Genomic DNA, 20037 nt, shown 5'->3' with positions numbered 1-20037 from the left:
ATCAATATAGGGAAGGTAATAGTGCGGTTGATTTTCTTGTTAAAGAAGGAGAAATGGGAAACGATGTAATCTACGAAGAACAACACCTTCTACCATGTTATCTAATAGGTATCCTTCGGATGGATAGGTGGGGTCTCGTTTTCGTTCGTCGTTAGTTCAACTCTAGAGTTTCGTTTGGTGTATTTCGTTTTGATTTTGATTGTTTTTATGTTTTTATCTCCTTTGTTAGTTATGTTTAATTTTGTTTGTTGTAGTTTTGGTTGGTTTGTTTTAACTTGTAACCACGGTATTCCTCTGCCAAAAGTGAGGGTATATTAATAAATAAATGGAGGTGCCGCCATCTTTTAGTAAAAAAAATTAAAAAAAAAATTTTAAAAAAATTAAAAAAAAAAAAGAAAAAAAAAAAGAAAAAAAAGAACCATGCATCTCTTTTTCCGAAATTCTCGCATTAAAGCATGTGATTCAGCAATAAGACTTTATAAAGCAATTGATCATACCTTTTGTTCTATTCACAACTAAATCAATTTACTCCCCAAAATACTAGTAGAATCCATCCGTAAGTATTGAAGTTACTACAAATTAAAAATTTAAATCTTCTAGAAAATAAACACCTAGCAATCACTTTACATCTCGGGTAGCGAGATTCACGATTTTAGAATCATGATATTAAAAAACATAAAATCCCATAAATCCAGAAAAAATATTATATTAAATTTTTTTAGGAATCATATATATATTTTTTTTTCCATTCCAGAAAAAAATATCATGAACGCAAATTTTTATACGAAATGTTGTAATATGGACCGAATAATTAAGATGCACAGCGGAATAAAAACAACAAGTAAATGAAACACAACAAGAACAAGAACAAGAACAAGATTACGTGGTTCGGCAAAGCCTACATCCACAAAAGCAATGGCACACAAATTTCACTATGGAAATCACAAAGTACACAATACACTTCTCAAATGATCACACACACTCCCAATACATGCCCAGAATGACATATATAACACTCTTTCAGAGGTTTCCCTCTGTTTACCCAACCACCCCAATGTTCAAATTCAAAATTCAAAAAACTGCTTGCAGTCTAGAACTTCTCGTCGACCAGAAAAGGGGATTCGTCGATGAGACCAAGAAGAACACTCGTCAACGAATCATTCCACTCGTCGACGATCCCATTTTTCTACTCTCGGTATATCAGAAACTTTGAACTTTTGGACCTTTAGGGATCTTCTCGTTGACAAGTCTTTGTTGTCTCCTTGTCGACGAACACAGGGCACTCGTCGACAAAGCCCCTGCTATGCTGCCCCTTCATGTTTTTCTTTCTTCTCTATTTATGAAATTCAAAGTATAAAGGCCACACCACAAATAACAATCTCCACCTTGGCGATTATACGCCCCTTAGGAGAATGCCGAAAAACATGTCTAACTGCTCCACCTTAAACTTGAGATGCTTGGTTGGGTATGTTTCCCTTCTATCACTTGGAGACATGGAGTAATTCCAAGCAATGCTTGAACTTCTCAGAAGTAACTGATTTCGTCAGAATATCCACTGCATTTTCAGATGTGTGAACTTTCTCTAACACAAGCTCACCCGAAGCAATCAATTCCCGAACCCTAGCATGGTATATCTGATTATTCACCAAGTAAATGGCACTCTGACTATCACAATGTAGCACCACTCCATCTTGCTGTAACCCCAACTCTTTGACTAAACCAGTAAACCATAAGGCTTCCTTTGTGGCTTTGGCAACTGCCATATATTCCGCCTCAATCATAGATAATGCTACCAGAGACTGTACCATGGATCTCCAACACACCGGTCCTCCTATAAGGGTAAACACATATCACGTTGTAGACCTTCTGTAATCCATATCTCCAGTATAATCAGCATCAACAAACCCCATAACTAAAGGACAACCCTGTTGCTTGTCGAACATGATGCAATATCTCGATGTACCCCGTAAGTATCTAAGTATCTATTTGATAGCTTCCCAATGTTGCCTTCCCGAATTAGAAAGAAACTTACTTACCACGCTCACCGCATGAGCCAAATCTGGCCTCGTACGCACCACGACATATATCAAACTCCTTACAACACTAGCAGGGGACCTTTGACATTTCTTGGATTTCCTCATCCGTACTTGGGCAATCTACAGTAGACAACTTGAAATGATTCGCTAGAGGTGTACACACCAGTCTTGCATCAGCCATGCTAAACCTCTCCAACACCTTCTATACATAACTACCCTGAGATAACCATAACTTTCCTGCAGTTCTGTCATGGAGAATCTCCATCCTAAGTATTTTCTTGGCTGAGTCGAGATCCTTCATGTCAAATTCCTTATACAACAGGTCCTTTAACTGATTCACCTCAGTTAAATCCTTTGCAGCTATCAACATGTCATCGACACACAATAACAAGAAAATAACAGAATCATCCTTAAGCTTGTTCACATATACGCTGCAGTCATACTCAAACCTCTTGTAGCCAATTTTGATCATGTAAGAATCAAACCGTTTATACCATTGCATTGGAGACCGTTTGAGCTTATAAAGAGATTTCTTCAGCCTACAAACAAAATTTTCTTTTCCCAGTCCAATGGATCCCTCCGATTGTACTATGTAGATTTTTTCGTCCAAGCCACCGTGAAGAAATGCCATCTTCACGTCTATTTGTTCTAAATAAAGATCATAATGGGCTACCAACCCCAACACAATTTTGATAGAAGTATGTTGGACCACTGGAGAAAAGATCTCATCATAATTTATCCCCTTTTTCTGTAAGTATCCTTTTGTTACCAACTGTGCCTTGAATTTCTCTCCTTCATTTTATGAAATTGCCTCCTTCTTCTTATATACCCATTTGAAACCTATGGGTCTCTTCCCATCTGGAAGTTCCACCAAATCCCAAGTTTGGTTCTTATATAGTGATTTTATCTCCTCAATCATTGCACCCATCCACCTATCTTTCTCCTAGTCGTGCACTGCCTCTTGAAAAGTAGTTGGATTGTTGCAGCTAGTAAGGAAAACATAAGATACTAACTCTTCAAATCCATACCTTGGTGGAGGTCTGATAGTGCGTCTAGATCTCGGTATAGGAACATCGTCGACTTGCTGGTTTCCTGAGCTAGAGCTCCCTACAACCATGGGACCATGATCATTTCCATTGCCCTTAGCTTCCAACTCTACCTGCACAACATGTTCATCACTGCCTCAACTTTCTGGCCCCTGTTTCTGTTCATCATACTCTTAAGTACGCTTTACCATAGCCTTTTCATTAAAGACTACATCCCTACTGATCACCAGCTTGTTTTTCATTGGGTCCCATAGCTTGTACCCCTTCACACCCTTTGGATATCCTAAAAGGATGCAATGATAAGACTTTGAGTCAAGCTTAGACCTCTCCTCACTAGATACGTGAACATAGGCTGGACACCCGAATACCTTCAATCTGGAGTAATCTACTGCATTTCCCATCCAAACCTCTTCCACCACTCCACCCTCTAGTGACGCCCTTGGTGATCAGTTTATCAAAAAACAATCCATACTCACTGCCTCGGTCCAGAAGTTCTTCGGTAGCCTTACATTTAATCTGAGACACCGGACCCTTTCATTAAGTGTTCGGTTCATTCGTTTTGTCACACCATTTTGTTGAGGTGTTCGGCGAACTGTAAAGTGTCTCTTAATGCCCTGCTCCGCACAAAACTCCATAAACCAAGAATCAGCGTACTCGGTCCCATTATCCGACTTTAAGTATTGTATTCTCCTCTCTGTCAGGTTTTCCACTTCAGCCTTCCAAATCTTAAACTTGACAAATGTATCTGATTTGTGACGCATGAAGTAAACCCAGACCTTCTGTGAGTAATCATCAATAAAATTCACATAATACACATGTCCACCCTTTGATGCAACTCAAACTGGGCCCCAAACATCTGAATGCACATAATCAAGAATACCCTTTGTCTTGTGTTTAGCTGATATGAACTTTGCTCTATTCTGTTTTCCAAGAACACAAATCCTACAAAATTCCAGATGATATGATTTCAAGCCCTTCAAAAGTTTCCTTTTGTGTAGTTTCTTCATGTCGTGTTCCCCTATATGCCCTAGATGCATATGCCACAAGACGGTCTCATCTAATTCAGCATTTACGGTTGCAGCTCCACTTACAACGATAGTTCTCTGCAATGTGTAGATATTCCCATCCAGTTTCTTCCCTTTCATTACAGTAAAATTATCTTTCTATACCATCAGAATTCCACCTTTAGACTTGTAATTAAAGCCATTACAATCCAAAGTATCGAGTGATATCAAACTCTTTCTCAACTCTGGTATATGTCTTACATTACACAACGTTCTTATAGCACCATCAAACATTTTTTATCTTTACATATCCTATGCCAATGATCTTGCAAGAAGCATCATTACTCATAAGAACTGATCCAAAATTCACTAACCTGTAAGTGCTGAACCACTCCTTGTTCGGAGTCATGTGATAAGAACATGCCTAGTCAAGTATCCAAGAGTCTATTAGATTATCGGACCCTGCTGAAACTAATAGAACATCACCATTACTACACGTTGAACCTCCTTCTTGAACAACATTCACAGATTTTGAAGTACCCTCATGTTTCTCAAAATTTACCTTCTTCCAATCCGGACACTCCAGTTTCACATGCCCCTTTTTACCACATTTGTAACACTAGATTTCTTTCTTCTTCTTGGATTGATTTCAAGATTTATGACTTGATCCATGTTTGGATTTTCTCTTGCCTCGCTCGTTATTACCTTTTACCATAAGTCCTTCTCTTTAATCACATATTTTCAATTTTTTATGAAAATTTAGCAAAGCACTTGTTACCTTTTCTAGATCAAGAGTTTCTTTTCCCCACGTGAAAGTGGTCACTAGATTTTCATAGGTATGAGTTGAGGGCAAAAAGTTTAATAACATCAAAGCTTTTTCATCTTCATCAAACTTAACATCAACTCTCATCAAAATTACTAATAATTTGATTGAAAACATTAATGTGTTGATCTAAGTTTGATCCTTCAACCATCTTAAGTCAATACAAACGTTGTTTAAGAAAAAGTTTATTATTAAGAGATTTGGACATGTGCCGGCTATCTAACTTTCGCTATATAACTGCTGGAGAATCCTCCTCCATCATCTAATTGAGTACTTCGTCGGCCAAACACAAGCGTATTGTAGAAGCGGCCTTTGCTTTCAAATCTACCCATGTTGCCTCATCCATTCCTTTGGTTGAGTATCAAGTAGAGCCTTAGCCATTCCTTGTTGTACAATAATGCCCTTCACTCTCCTCTGCCATAAACCAAAGTTTATGGTTCTATAAAATTTGACGATGTCAAATCTTGCAGAAGACGATCCCGATGCCATAACAATAATCGCTTTGATACCAATTTGTTGTGATATGGATCGAAAAGTTAAAATGCACAGTGGAATAAAAACAACAAGTAAATGAAACACAACCAGAACAAGAACAACAACAATGTTGGAATTGGTGTGATCCCAAGAGGGGGGTGAATCGGGTTTTAAAACATTTTTCGCCAATTTAAACAATTACGCTGATTCACCACATATCATATCCCATTCAATGTATACGCATGTATGTAAAATAAATTTAACAGTGAAAGCAAACATACACATGTGCAGTATCTTATTTAAATCAAATGTGTGCAAGAGAATAATTTTGACATTAAATAAACATTCATACAAAATTAAAGTGCACGAATTTAAATAAGATAGAAAGAGCGACACCAGATTTGTTATCGAGGCTCGGCCAAATCAGCCTACATCCCTGCCTTGGGCTTACCCCCAAGGATTCCACTATACCTACTCACTTAACCAGACGAAGCAAAAGCCTTTTACATCATCTCCTTACGGGGCAAGGAAAATCCCAGCTCAATTGTTAGGTTGAGCCAAACTAGTCTCACTTACGGGGTTGAGACTTCCCAGTTCAATTCCGGGCTAAACCGAACTGGTCTCACTTGCGGGACTGAGACTCCCCATGACAATTAACGGGCTGAACTGAACCGTTACAATAAAACCATTTTGTACATAAAATATGCTTCTGAAATACAAACAGAGATGTACACGCTAAGCTCATAAAAACATATACTCCAATGATATGAAATAATGCTCAAGGGAGTAAGGGTGCTTAAATACATTTAAACCCTAATAAAAAATTTTTCCAAAAAGATATTTCAATAAAGATATAGGAGAACCTACGATTTTTCTCTTTCGATGATTTTTGCACAAATAGAATGTATATAAAAAATATTTATTATGTTCTCCAACAAATATTTATGCAAGTTAGAAATATTTGGAGAATCTAGGAGTTAAGTTTAATAAAATATTTGTGCAACAAATAATCTTCTCCCAAAATATATTTATCAAGGAAATAATCCAGGAGAAAACCAAAGCAATGTTCTCAAAAATATTCTTCAAATATTGTAATAATTCCACAACAGTCTTTTTCTCCAAGAACAAAAAATATTCTAATGGCGCTAAACACATGGAGTTCAAATATTTGGTCGTTAAGGAGGAAGTTCAAAAACAAACTGTGGTTATAGAACATATAAGGATTGAGCTCATGATAGCAGATCCTTTAACTAAGGGGTTGGCACCAAAGACATTTAGGGAACATGATGATCACATGAGTCTTTGTTGTAATCCCTGATGTATAATTATGGATCTTTATGTTTAGTTCTATAACTAATGGTGTTTCTGAACATTGTTTCCTGTTTACCATCAATTATGTAATTATGGAGATGGATTATTGTTGATAAGAATGGTCGTTGACAAAAACATTGCAGGGACATTATGGTTACTTCCTATTATGGATTATAGTTAAATGATTTGCTAGCATTGTAGTACATGGAAGGGAAGATGTCGCTTTATTGGTATTTACCACCTTGACTCGTGTTAGTGAGTTATTTAATTATGATATTATGGTAATCTCACTAAAAGTATGTATAAGCTAATAATTGTGCACATATTATGATTATATTGTTAACCCAAATTAAAGTCATTCATATGAGCCAAGTGGGAGAATGTTGGATTATATCCCAAAAGATATGTCCCACATGAATAACATGAAAGATAAGTGCTTCATATGATAAGTGAAATGACTTATGATAAGGAAAATGAAATGGCTTATCTATGGATAATGAAAAGTCTTATAATGTGAGATTAATGGTTGGAAGATAAAAAGGTTTTCTGATATAACTATTGTGATGGGGAGTAGTTGAAAAGGAGAGATTCATTCTTGTATGTTTATAAAATGATCTAAAGGAGAGATTCATTCTTATATGTTTATGGAATGATCTAAAGAAAAGAAATAGAGGAATTGTCCTCTCTCTACCTTTGTTCTCTATTCATCATGCTACTCCCATACACCTGGTGATATACAGAAAGAGATCAAGATTAAGCAAGAGAAACGGTTCTAATCGGTTTGTATACGTCAAGAACGATCCCGGTAGATCATAATGATAAAGATCCTGTGTTTAGCTAATAGCAACATATAGATATCTTACAGATCATTCCATTCTGATGGCAGGAGACAAGATCAATAATGAGAATTTCACTAGGGAAAAATGAACTTTTTGTGCACAATTCAATTGTAACAATTCATAATTTTTTTTCCCCAGAATTACACACATGCCTTCATTCTCTTTCCAATTCCTTTTGGAGTAAATATAGCTGAGAAACAAATTATGTATCGGAATAATGATAACTGGTTACCAACAGAAGAATATCTCCTGGGTTATTGGAAGTCGATGTGCTGAAAATGCATAGTGGTCATGCAGCTGATTTTGGCACATCTTGGAAGTACGATAATTATAATTGCGGTGATAGTAAGTGTTATTAATTTATTTCTCAAAGTTGAGGTGAACCCAAATCACAGCTTACAGAAGCCTAGGATCACTTTGTATCACCTGGAGAGCAGAGGAAAGACCCCTTACTAGAGAGGGGAAATCTTTTATCTTATGAGCTGGTGCCTTTGCTATGGTCACTTGTGCTATTTGAGAGAGAAGAATTTAAGTGGAACAGAAAATGATATAATATGGACAGCTAAAAAGGATTTTTCATATCTCAAATGCTATACTAGAGACTAAAAAGTCACTAAGATTGTAAATTACATGCTGAAAAGAATGCAATCTCCTTCACTGATATTATTGACAGCAGTCTTTCTTTTGAGTGAACAGACTTTATTTTCCTATTTTGAAACCCCTAAAGCATTAATTTGGTAAAGCTTGCATTACTTCTATTTATTTAATATTAGGTACTAACAACAACATTAGTAGACAGAAAAAGAAGACAGGGGAAGAAAGAAAGAAAACCTGATTTACAAGAATAACACGCTGGTCGTGGAGCTGGGCAATGATCATATTGCAAACAGTTGTCTTGCCAGAGGCAGTTCCACCAGCAACACCTGCAAGTTCGAAAAAGTATGGTCAGTTTGTCGTGATTTATGGCCAAAGGGAATGATAAAAAATGGATACGCAAAATCTGAAGGAAAAGACAAATTCAAGGAACAAGGTTGCAACTTGCAAGGGTACCCAGTAAATTATTCCACAATAATTATTTTGAGAGCTCATCTTTCTATCATGTTTTCTTCTCGCAAGTTGTTGTGCACTCCTTCCTGGATTATTTCAATTTTCAGACACTATGCGTATAAATAATCCTTCCAAAAGGTTTTGAATAGTGTTACTCGAACTAAAACGAACACATTTCCATTGCTTTAAAAGCTTCCATCAAATCATTTGTTTTGATCAATTAGTCATTAAGGTGGTGGACAAGGAAATGAATTTTTGCCTCCATAACATCAGTTCAAATCTCGCTAACAGTCACTCATAAGAAGCCATTTTTTAAAATTAAAATAGGATCTTACCAATCACAAATGGTTGTTTATGGGAGACCTCAGCCCCCGCGCCATTCTGGTGGAGGGAAAAGTGATCTTTGATGCCATTCGTCAGCGCAGCCACCACTCCCGAATCCATCATCCGCAATACCAACTAATTCAAAAACAATCAAGAAAACGAATTTCAGAGTCTCCACAGATCACTCGAGTTTCCGATAACATCAAATAATCACTGAAAAAAAAAAAGAAAAAAAAGCGAAAAGTGATTTCGATTCAATAACAAGAACACGCTATACAACAACAAATCCACAATAAATGGCTCAACAGCAGCACAATTCAAGAACATTAACGCGTTATAGGACAAGAAATTCGCAATGGCAAGAAGCGAGAACGATTGGAAATGAAAATCGACCGCCAAACAGAATAGGAAGTCGAATTGAATCAACGAAGGTGTCGCGGGGATCGATTTGAATGAAGAATTCACGAAGAATCGAGCGGTACCTTTGGACATGAATGCGAATCCCTTCAGAGGAATCCCTAGCGCTGCGAAGTGCGAAGAATCGACATTTTGATCGGATTGAAGCTGGGAGGAATGTGAGCAGAGAGGGATCGCGTGCTCTGCATTTGCTCTTCCGCGTAGCTATATATGGTATGGAGAAGCTGTCAACGAAATTAACGGGAACGGAGCCACGTGTCACTTTGACATATGGCGAATAGCCATTTGTCCACGTTGCAGTTTGGAATCTGACGTGGATGCACACAGTGGCATTTGTTTCTAACGGTCTAGTTGAAATTTGATCATTTAATTTAAATTAGTGTAATTTTTTTCATATAAAATAAATAGCTACGCCATTTCCTTTTAGAGAAGAAAATGATTATTGAGTTATTTTAAGAATATCAAAAATAAAAATTATTTTAAAAGGAGAGATGTGAACATTTTACATTTTAAAATAGTTAAAATTCAGACACAAACTTAATTACTAGATTTAAATTACAATAATTTGGCTTTTCGACGAAAATTAATTTCTTTTAAAGGGGACTCGACCATTGCCGAAAATCGAAATGTTTAGAATTGAGACAATGGCATGCTCCGAAATCATTGCAACAATTGACAATACAAATTACCAAATTAGGAAAATTTTTATATTTATATATATATATATATATATATATATATATATAGAGTAAGATAGGTTATTTTTAAATATTAATAATGAGTCAAATATTAATTATTATGTATTTATTTGTTAGATATTTTAATAAGTTTCTAATTTTCCTTAATGACTGATCATTAAAAAATAAATTTTAAAAGTTTTTCATGAATTTTTTTTATTTTAAAATGGAATCTATGTACTAATGAAATAAGTAGTAATTTTTTCTTTTATGACATCCTCTTCTACTTTAAGCAGTAATATTAATGTAAAATTACATAAATGAGCAACTATTATATAAACATCGTTGATTTAAAAGCATCTTTATCTACTAAAAATTGAAAATCCTCAAAATAAGATTAAAAATTGTTTTAATTTATGTGGCGAAATTTTGAATCATATTAGTCTAGAAAGGCACCGCTATAAACATACTTTAGGATTTGTTTGGTATAATTATTGTTTTCTATTTTTTGTTTTTATTTATCCATAGTGAAGAAACAAATTATAAAAATGTATTTGTTTATGTTGTCAGTTTTCTGTTTTCTGTTATCGATTTTCAATTGTTTTGACAATCTGTTATCAGAAATTTTAACATCTAGAAATAGTTTTTTTTTATTAAATTATTTATTTTATATACTTTAGAATTAAAATAAAAATTAAATGATTATATGAATTTATATATAATTAAAAGAAAATTATACATAAATTTCAAAAAATAATAATAAAGCCAATTACAAAATACTTTTATTATTTTTCAATTGTCATGTCCAATAAAATTTTTATTGTAAAGTCAAAATTGAAAGTAGAACAATTAAGTAAAATAATTATAATAATTTTATTTTTATTATAGTAATTTTTAATGTGTATTATTTGTAATTTTATTATTTTAATAATATTTTTACAATATTATTTGATTTAAAGATAAAAATGAGTATTTTTTAATTAAATTTTTTATTTGTTTTAGTTTTATAAATGTTAATCAAACAGGTTGCTAGCTTTTAGTTTTCAGTTTCTATTTTTGGTTTTCAGTTTTTATTTTATTAATTTTTGACAATGATACTGAACGACCCCTTAGTATACAAGAATTGATAAACAGATGTTACTAAAAACATACTACATTAGTGCCACTTAAATGTCATTTTATTATAATAAATTTAAAAAGCTGCACAAAAACTAAAATAAGGGCTTCAATATTTTTCATTATCTATTGGACTAATATTTGAAGTTTCCATTATAGGACGCATACTGGTAAAATAGAATAGTTATTAATAGAAGAATGTGAAAGTTTATCTCGAAAAAATATGTGTTATTACTACAGTGTTTTAACTTGAATCCATAATAAAGATAGATCCGGAGTTTAATTCCAGGTAGATACACTCACGGAGTCAGTTGTACCTGTGGATGGTGAGAGTTCGCTCTATGAACTAGTGGAGACTGTGGATGGTGAGAGTTCCCTGTAAGCCAACAGGGATCATGGATAGTAATGAAAATGTATCCTAAAAGTCGAGTTGGTCGAACGTCCAACTAATGCATAGAAGCTGTATTCGCATTCCGAACTTTACCCTGATCAGCAAGACCTGAGAGCGAAAGACGCTAATTCGTAAGTTTAGTGCCACACCAGGAGACTCGAAGGGCTCGTTGATAGTTAGAGTTCTTATGTAATAAAAACAAAAAAGGATTATTCTCAAATGTCACCATAAGATGCCTATTTCTTTTTCTATATCATATGGAATAATAAAAAATAGAGAAGAAATAACTATCACCACAGGAATCTATCTTCAAGTTTCTCATTGTCCTCCAACTTATGTCAATTAAAAACTCTTTTTTTTTCTTAAACGATAATGTCCAAAGTCCTTTAGATACTTGACTAATCCACTTAACCACTTAAAAACTAATTAGTAAATTGAAAATTCATATTACTTTGAAAAATCACATCATTTTGATTGCAAAATCCGGTTTATTTTAATAAGTGTTTGAGAACCTAAAATTCAAACCTACACAAATTTAAATTCAAAATTCAAAATACATACGCCCACATACTCTTAGCAACAATTTCTTCATATTTTATGAGCAACTTTTGTCGAACTATAAGCTACGTTTTGAAGCATGAATTTCAAACCTCAAATTTATATTTAGGTGAATTTGGACAATTTTTAACCCAACTTTATATTACATTTTAGCCAAATTCAATTCAAATCCAAACATAAGATTTCTCCAAATAGAGGGCAAGTGACCTTCCTTCACACAATAGTTCAAACATCTTTTGGGTTCTTTTCTTATCAGCAATTCTTTCCCAGAATTACTCTTTACCTTTTTAAACCTATCTCTGTAATTATATTTCTTGCAGTGATGATCCAAGTGAGGATGAGAAAGATGCATCCATGAACTGACTTTTCTTGAATTCATTAGCCATAAATATGGAGATTTGAGTGTGCATAACATTATACAAACATAGAGAATTGAAAAGTGTAAACGTGCAGATTCCTTTGAATATGTTGTCGCTAGCAAAAAGGCTACATTGAATCTGAAAGATAAAGTTAAATGAAGATAAATGTACAGGCTCAATTTCAGTAAGTAGCCATATATAAAGTCTTAGAAAATTTGACTCTCCCGTATAGAATAAAATGCTAAAAGGAAAATCAAAATTGCACATAAACATTTCATTACAACTTAGGAAAAAATGTTCTATAGATATTGCTGGTTAAGATAGTCCATTATACTTTGAAATTTATGGCTAAGGTGTGAAGCTCCAGCACCAGAGCATCCCAGTGAGGCAATATCCTACAAGTACATTCCAATAGAAACAGCTAGCAGACTAGTCAGGCATGCCACGACGTAGGCTAAAGCATCTGAAAATGCAGTTTCTGTTTAGGGTTCCCTCAGTTTCCAAGGTCACCATAGAAGCATACCCTATAAGAACACTCCAATAAATATTTTTTAAAAATAATAAATAATTTGTGATGCCTGTAGTAGATTTGGTTTTTCCTTGAGGATCATTGCTGTTGAGGGTCGTATATCTATATGTATATCTATGTTATACTCCATCTGCATCTCAAAAAAATCCTAAATGGTAACGAGCATTAGTTGCAGCCCAAACTTCACTTCAAGGGTGGTAACAGGCAGCTGATATACCTTGAAAACATAACAAAAAAAATCAAAATAATAAACAGCACAGAATTTGATGTGTGTGTGTGTGTGTGTGTGTGTGAGAGAGAGAGAGAGAGAGAGAGAGAGAGAGAGAGAGAGGGAAGAGTCTCACTACTTTCTACACAAGTGAAACCCAAGATACACACAACTTTGTTTTTAAGCATCAAACTCTGTTTGACAATAGGCTTATGTCGACACTTTTCTGATGGGAATGTATTTACAATGCCCTCATATTAAATAAGCTACAGCCCCACCATCGACCACCACCCCCACCCAAAAAAAAAGGGCATTAACTCCAGGCTCTATGGACTTTTCATGGAGAGTAAATATCTACAGCCTAAGAAGGGTCATTTTCAGAAATGATCAACAACTTCTCTGCTTTTTAAATTCACGAGCCTTACTAAAAACTGAAAGCAACCTAAAAACCACAACGATTTCCATATCTTCAATCATTTTTATTTTCAGAAAGAAAATTTTCACAAAAAAGGTGAACTTTCTTGTTTCCAAATCCAGACTATTGAGGCAAAAAAGAATTCTAGCATTTTATTCGTCAAAGTTCTTGCAGAATCCAAATGAATCTTAAGTATTCATCATACTATTCAACATATTCAAAATTTTAAAAATAAAGGCATAGTAGCACTTAACTGTAGATACCCTTGAAAAAGAAATTTAAACAGACAAATAATTCCGAAAATAAAAAAGGCTTGACTGTGCACCTGATCAAGAAAACATGTTCATATTGCAGCAACTCCCTCCTCCCACAACCTTTTTCTAGCAATCAAAACTCTTTCTTCACTTGAAGATAGAGCATCAATCCTTGGTTCAACTTCCGATAACCAACCATCCCACCTTAAAGCAGGCAAGAATTTCCGTATATAATTTACAAGAGAGGGTTTGTCTCTTATGATGACAAATCCATATGGCCTTAACATTCTGTCCATCTCAATTAGCAGATCTTCTATACTGCAACCCCGTTCCTCTATCTCTGAAAATACTGTCCAGGCATGAAGCAGATCATAGGTACGTGGGTATGTAGAAAACGACTCACACCTGTGAAATAGAGTGCGTATAGCTCAAAGTGAAAACTAAATAGAAGGGTACCAAAAATCAACCAGATCCAATTTGAGCAGCTTGCTCTCCACATTATGAGAGAAAGAATCATGGAACATAACAAGCAGCTCATGTTAAACTCAAAAAGGAAAAAAAAAATAGGCACAAAGGCAAGAAAAAAAAAATTGATGTGCAATTAGCAATGCTATAGAAAAAATAAACAGTAAAACTATGAAACTGAGCCCATAGGCAATATCCCAACTATGATAAACAAAATTGGTCATGGCTTGGCCTAATTAGTAATGAGTAATGTCAAACCAATCATTAAGCTTTTAGAGTAACATAAGATTTCTATGCATTAAACCAAAGCCAAAACAGAACAAAAAAAATTTTAAAAAGAAAAAAATAAATAAAAGAAGTGGCAAAGAAACGTACTACCATGGCTCCTACTTGGATATTACTCATTCATTATTTTAGATGTTCTAATGAAGGTGGTAGTTGCTTAGTAAGGGCATACTCCCATGCGGTTTTGAGGATGAGAGATCATGAGTTCAAATTAAAGGGCATAGGCTGTTAAGAATTCTACTTGTGAGTTTGTCTCACATTGGAAAAACTAAGTGAATGATGAGTGTTTATATGCATGGTTGAGCCAAGACCTAAAAGGCTTAAACTTTTTGGTCAAGTTGGTGCTCGCCTATTAATATCAAAACTGTGCAAAAGACACTTATGGTGCTAACAAGTGGTATTAGAACCAATGGCTCATAACTCTGAGCTAGCAACATTGTAAACTTGAGGTGTAAAACTAATTCTCCTGACATGCTAATAGCTGTATGACTAAGACCAATAAGGATCATCCAGGCCTAGTATATGAATCCGAATGGAGTCGGAATATCAAAGGTAGGATTGATTTAGATGCACATGGAATGCAATTTGAGGCATATAAGGCGCAGGGATGAGGCCCATTTGAACAATTGTTATAGACTTGAGCTTGCTCCAACAAGGGAGGTGGTTTTTGCTCAAGGGGGGAGTTTAAATTGGGCTTGAACATTCATGCATGTGTTCTAGCAGATGTAGACACATGGAGGAGGAATTGTAATAAGTGAACTCCAACGGTTTCATGCCTTTTCTCATCGTTAAGTAATGATTCATAGTTGGTAGTATGACAAGTAATGATCCCCTGTTCAAGGGGAGTAGTTAAAAATCACAACTGAGGAAGAGATTGTTGAGAACTCCACTTGGAAGTTTGCCCACATTGGAAAAACTAAAAATGATGGGCGCTTATGTGCATGGTTGGGCCAAGACCTAATAGGCTTAAGCTTTTGGGTCAAATTGGTGCTCACCTATGTATATCAAACCCATGCAAAAGACTCCCCCATTGCTAACATATGCAGCATGCCAGATTTGGATCATGAAGTTTGATCTTAGGCCTCTAACAAGAAACCACGATACTCTAGGTAGGGTTGGTGGGGTTCGAGTTAGGCTATGTAAGGCTGTGACTCCATCCCCTTGAGGGAGAGCCAATAGCATCATATGGCAGACCTAAGGTTAGGCCTTTGGGTTGTGGGCTCATCCTTGTAGGCCCAGCCTAGCATTAGCTCCTAAGTGAGTAGGGAAGATTGCACAAACTAATTGATGTCTCTTACCCTTACTTCTAATCCAAAAATAAAAACAAGAAAGTTATCATATGCTTTGAAGTTTGAATGTCTTAAGAATTTGTGCACGTGATAATTGCACAAGAACCAGAAAAGATGTGTGTTAGATTGCCACTTTACCTTGAAGCTTAAGCGGTTAGGTTGTGGGCCAACAATGTACATCAAGAATTAACACTCTCCCGCACATGCAGCTTGATTGCACGTGGAAAGATAAACAAGCAATAAAAAACACCCTTTAAGATAATTATTAACAAACAAACAATAAACAAGGGCAACAAGACTAGAACCAAAGACCTCAAAGCAACCATAGCAATGATACGTTGATACCATGTTAGATTAGCATTCTACCTAAAATCTTAAGCTGTTAGGTGTGGGCCAACAATGTATTTCAAGCCTTACAACATGCATAGTCAAAAGCCCGCGAGAAGGGGTAGTGTAATGCATTAGTCAAATTAACTGCATACCAGTCATGAGCTGTTCCAATTAAACCTCGATCATAAATTATTTTCAATCTGGAAGATGCATTGATGGGAGCAACATTCATCACCCACACATCTTTATCGCTGAGTGCAGCAGCAAATCCACCAAGGTTTGAATGCATGTCCATGATATTTCTAAAAGAGTTTATGTATATAACTGACTTCATCTGTTTCCAGTACTCAATCACTCTAAAATGCCATATGCTCTGCATTACATGAATTTTTTAGTATTAAAAGTTGAAGTTCACACAGGGAAAAAAAAAGCATATACTGAAAAAAAAAAAAAAAGGATGGCTTCTTTGTAGAGTATCCTATTTCAATTCAGTGAACTTACAGTATCTTCTTCAAATTCCTGAGAACTGACACCAATTTCCTCCAGGCGAAGGGGTGCAGTAGTTAGCCTTTGTGGCCAAGGAATTAATCCACTTCCCTTTCGCTTATGCATCACTGTTTTTACAATAAAAAGAATCCTTTAGAAAAATAAAAATGCAAAACCAACATCGTTGCTGCACTAAAATGAAAGTTAATGATGGATCACTATGAACAATAAGCATAATTACTACCCATTTCAAACAAAATACAACAGTTGACAAGTTTAGCATAATTACTAGCTGGCAAGGGTATGTTGCGTATTACACCATGTTCCTTGGATCAATGGTAAGGTTGCTCCTTTGTGACCAGTTGGTCATGGATTCGAGTCCAAAGAAACAGCCTCTCTACATAAAAGTAGGGGTAAGGCTGCGTACACTGTGACAACCCTCCCCTTACACTCGCGAAGCGGGGAGCCTTATGGCCCGGGGATGCCCCCCTTTACAACATTAGAATTGTTGGGAAAAAAAAATGGTTCTCATGATAGATGCATCAGTAATTCAGTACAAGAAGTCATTGTTACCCTCAGTCTCACAAGTAGTGCTCCACTATCATCTCCCCCCTATGCATAAACACAGTGAAACCATATAATATTGTGTGTTTCCATCGGATTGCTTTTTTCTTTGTTTTAGTGCTGCAAAATTAAAGAGATCAACAAGAACTTGAAACCAAAATTTCTGACCATTATTATCCTTGTTCACCAACAATTTACATATTAAATAAGTTTCAATATCTAACAAATATCTGTTGCAAATATCATGATAGTTGAGTTGATTGATATTTGGTAGTCATTGGCATACTTGTAATTGACAATTTTATCAAGCTCCACTTTTGGGTGAATGGAACCCAAAATCACTCTGATCATCGAGGTGCAAAAAGGAAAAATATGCCCCAACGCCCAAGTATGGCATGGCATATATTATAAACTAAAGAAAGAAAATATTTCACAGTGAAATGTGATAATAAATATTCATGATCCATGAAATAAATACATGACAACATTCCAACAACCACTAAAAGAAGAGTGTACCACTATTTTCTAATGCTACTTACTTGCAGGGTATGGGAAGATGCATGGCTTCATGAGCACATTCCAAGTTGCATCGGGGTCATCATCAGAACTGCACAAAGGGGGTACAGTCCCAGGATCTCTTTTCGAGTAACAACTGTTACTCACTGGCTTAGCCCATATAACAGTCTGATCTTTCTTGGAAACAACTCTCCAGCACATCCTTTTCAGAAGATCAGACATAGCATTCCAAATTCTACGATTTGCGACATCATGCGCATATGCTTCAGGAGAAGAGTACACAAAGTACCCTCCTGGCCTTAGTAATCTGTCAAGTTCCAACAGAAGAATGCCACCTCTTTGAAGCCAATCAATCCTACACCTGGAGCAATGTGCCAACTCAAATGTTCTGCTTGGATATGGAAGCTTTTTCGTTCCCAAGACACCAAGTGTTGACGGGATTCCTCTCTCTAGAGCAAATTGTATTTGATTCTCATGGACATCATTAGGTGCAAGTGACATAGCTATGATGTCATGGGGCAGTAGATAGGCCCCGAAACTTGCAACCCCACAACCCACATCAAGAACATTGCGGATATTTCCACCATTGTTGAGTTTGTCATTGGGAAAATTAAGCATCTATACCAATACAAGAATCATGATATAGTAAGCATGGCACTAACAATAAGCCAATGAAAGTTACAAAGTATAGGGATGAAATCAGTATCACATACCCTTGCAAGAGAAACAATGTACTTATCAGCTCCATAGTGAAAATGGGTTCCTCCACCAGGAAAATTTATCTTATCCCCATTGACAACCATCCAGTTCTGATCTGATTTCTCTTTTGCAAGATGTGTATGTGGTATATTTGCCTTCCACACTTCATCCCTACTTGCTGGCCATCTCATAGGGATCTGGAATTCTAACCACCACCTTGTCAGAATCAAAACTAGTATGAAAAATCTGGACACAAGGATTCATTTACTTTCTGAGAAAATGCGGAAAAGAAATTTAAAATACTTTGAATCTTGAATTCTTACTTTTTACAATGTCCTACCCAAACAATATTAAAAAAAAAATTGCCCTCGGCTTAGTTGAGTTGAGGTTCTAAACTTCAAAGTTATTTTTTATCTTCTTGTGAAATTTTCTTAGAAACCAAACAAGGAGGTTAAACAATCACCAACCTTGTAACCAATCGGGGGTGGAATCAAGCAATTGTAACGCCGCTCCGGCGGCGGACAATGCCGCTCGTAGTGCTCCATCAACGTCAAATTGAGCTTCAACTTCGACTGATATATAAGATTTCTATCCAAGCAAGGTATCAATTCCGAGAATCTCGTATCACACACCTGCAAACCCCACCCCCCCCCCCCCCCCCAAAAAAAAAAAACTTCACGTTTGCCAAGAACAGAACAAGAAAAAAAAAACACGCAAAATACCCAACAAAAACCAAAAATCGAAAAACAATACATACGGGTATGGTTTTGGGCACTTCGGGATTGCGCTCTTGGTCCTCGAACAACTCCTCCAAATCCCTGTCCTTCGGGACGAAGCGGCCGAAGACGGGATCGGCGCCGTCGTCGGAGGCGGCGTCGGCGGCTCTGGGGAGGCCGGGAGCGAAGGAGGATCCGCAGTACAAGCAAATCAACCCGAGAAAAACGATTAGCCCAATAAGAGCATACTTCATAAGCTTATTGGGGGGTAGAGCTTCGCTCTTATGCTTCATTGTTTGAGAATCGAAGTGCAGAAGGAATTGAGGCAAGGTTTACTTAAACCCCACTCCGCCCAGCAGATCCAAGAGGAAAAGAAGGTGTAAGAGAAAAACCTTTTGTAAGAGAGAGAATGATGATTCGGATTTGTACCATGAAGAGAGGCGTCGGACAGTGTTCCGTGCCGAGGACCTGGGATTTGCGTAATGGCGTTAGTCCGAAAGAACACCAGCGCGCGACCACACGGGGTGCACCCTTGGTTTTTTAATAGGATTATATATATACATAATTTTTTAAACAAAAGAAATTAACTTCTTCCAAAAGTCTTAAGGATTAGTAAAATGACAAAAATATCTCGAAGACTTCAAAATTTTCAAAAACTTTTTCTAAGATTTGTTAAAAATACACAATATTCATTTATATTTTAGTGTTTAGAAATGAAATTTTTACATTTTTGATAAGTTTTAGAATAGATCCGTGACATTTTTAAATCCTTTTCAAGAGAAGGTTTTACCTTTTTACCAAGAAAAATTAGTGTTTTTTGTCTTCATTTTTATATAAAATGTATACGGGATATGTTTTA

General features: G+C 35.9%; 2 protein-coding genes across 4 annotated transcripts in view; both read right to left on the bottom strand.

The window, feature by feature from the left end:
• The window catches only part of LOC131168055 (uridine kinase-like protein 5), a 31875-nt gene extending 22370 nt beyond the window's left edge, over positions 1 to 9505 (bottom strand). For both annotated transcript variants that reach the window (XM_058127226.1, XM_058127228.1), the window contains exons 1-3: positions 9387 to 9505; positions 8916 to 9039; positions 8365 to 8456 (exon numbers count right to left, since the gene is read on the bottom strand). In XM_058127226.1, the coding sequence (XP_057983209.1) occupies positions 8365 to 8456; positions 8916 to 9027 (204 nt within the window). In that variant the 5' untranslated portion in view covers positions 9028 to 9039; positions 9387 to 9505. The remainder of the gene's footprint in view (positions 1 to 8364; positions 8457 to 8915; positions 9040 to 9386) is intronic.
• Positions 9506 to 12414: 2909 nt separating this feature from the next.
• LOC131168554 (probable methyltransferase PMT9) lies at positions 12415 to 19710 on the bottom strand. Of its 2 annotated transcripts, none has more exons than XM_058128073.1 (8): positions 19220 to 19698; positions 18930 to 19094; positions 18477 to 18659; positions 17787 to 18381; positions 16699 to 16811; positions 16350 to 16570; positions 13900 to 14233; positions 12415 to 12560 (listed from the first exon to the last, which is right to left on the bottom strand). In XM_058128073.1, the coding sequence occupies exons 1-7, from the start codon at positions 19469 to 19471 to the stop codon at positions 13918 to 13920; spliced, it is 1845 nt and encodes a 614-aa protein (XP_057984056.1). In that variant the 5' UTR covers positions 19472 to 19698; the 3' UTR covers positions 12415 to 12560; positions 13900 to 13917. The 2 variants fall into 2 exon arrangements, with proteins under 2 accessions (XP_057984056.1, XP_057984055.1); XM_058128072.1 differs by lacking the exon at positions 12415 to 12560 and adding an exon at positions 12652 to 13168 and having other exon boundaries at positions 19220 to 19710.
• Between the last annotated feature and the right edge of the window lie 327 nt (positions 19711 to 20037).

This window comes from Malania oleifera, chromosome 11 (assembly GCF_029873635.1).
Source record: "Malania oleifera isolate guangnan ecotype guangnan chromosome 11, ASM2987363v1, whole genome shotgun sequence".
NCBI lineage: Eukaryota > Viridiplantae > Streptophyta > Magnoliopsida > Santalales > Ximeniaceae > Malania > Malania oleifera.
Note: the sequence above shows the minus strand (reverse complement) of the source record. Positions and strands in the feature narration are given on the sequence as shown.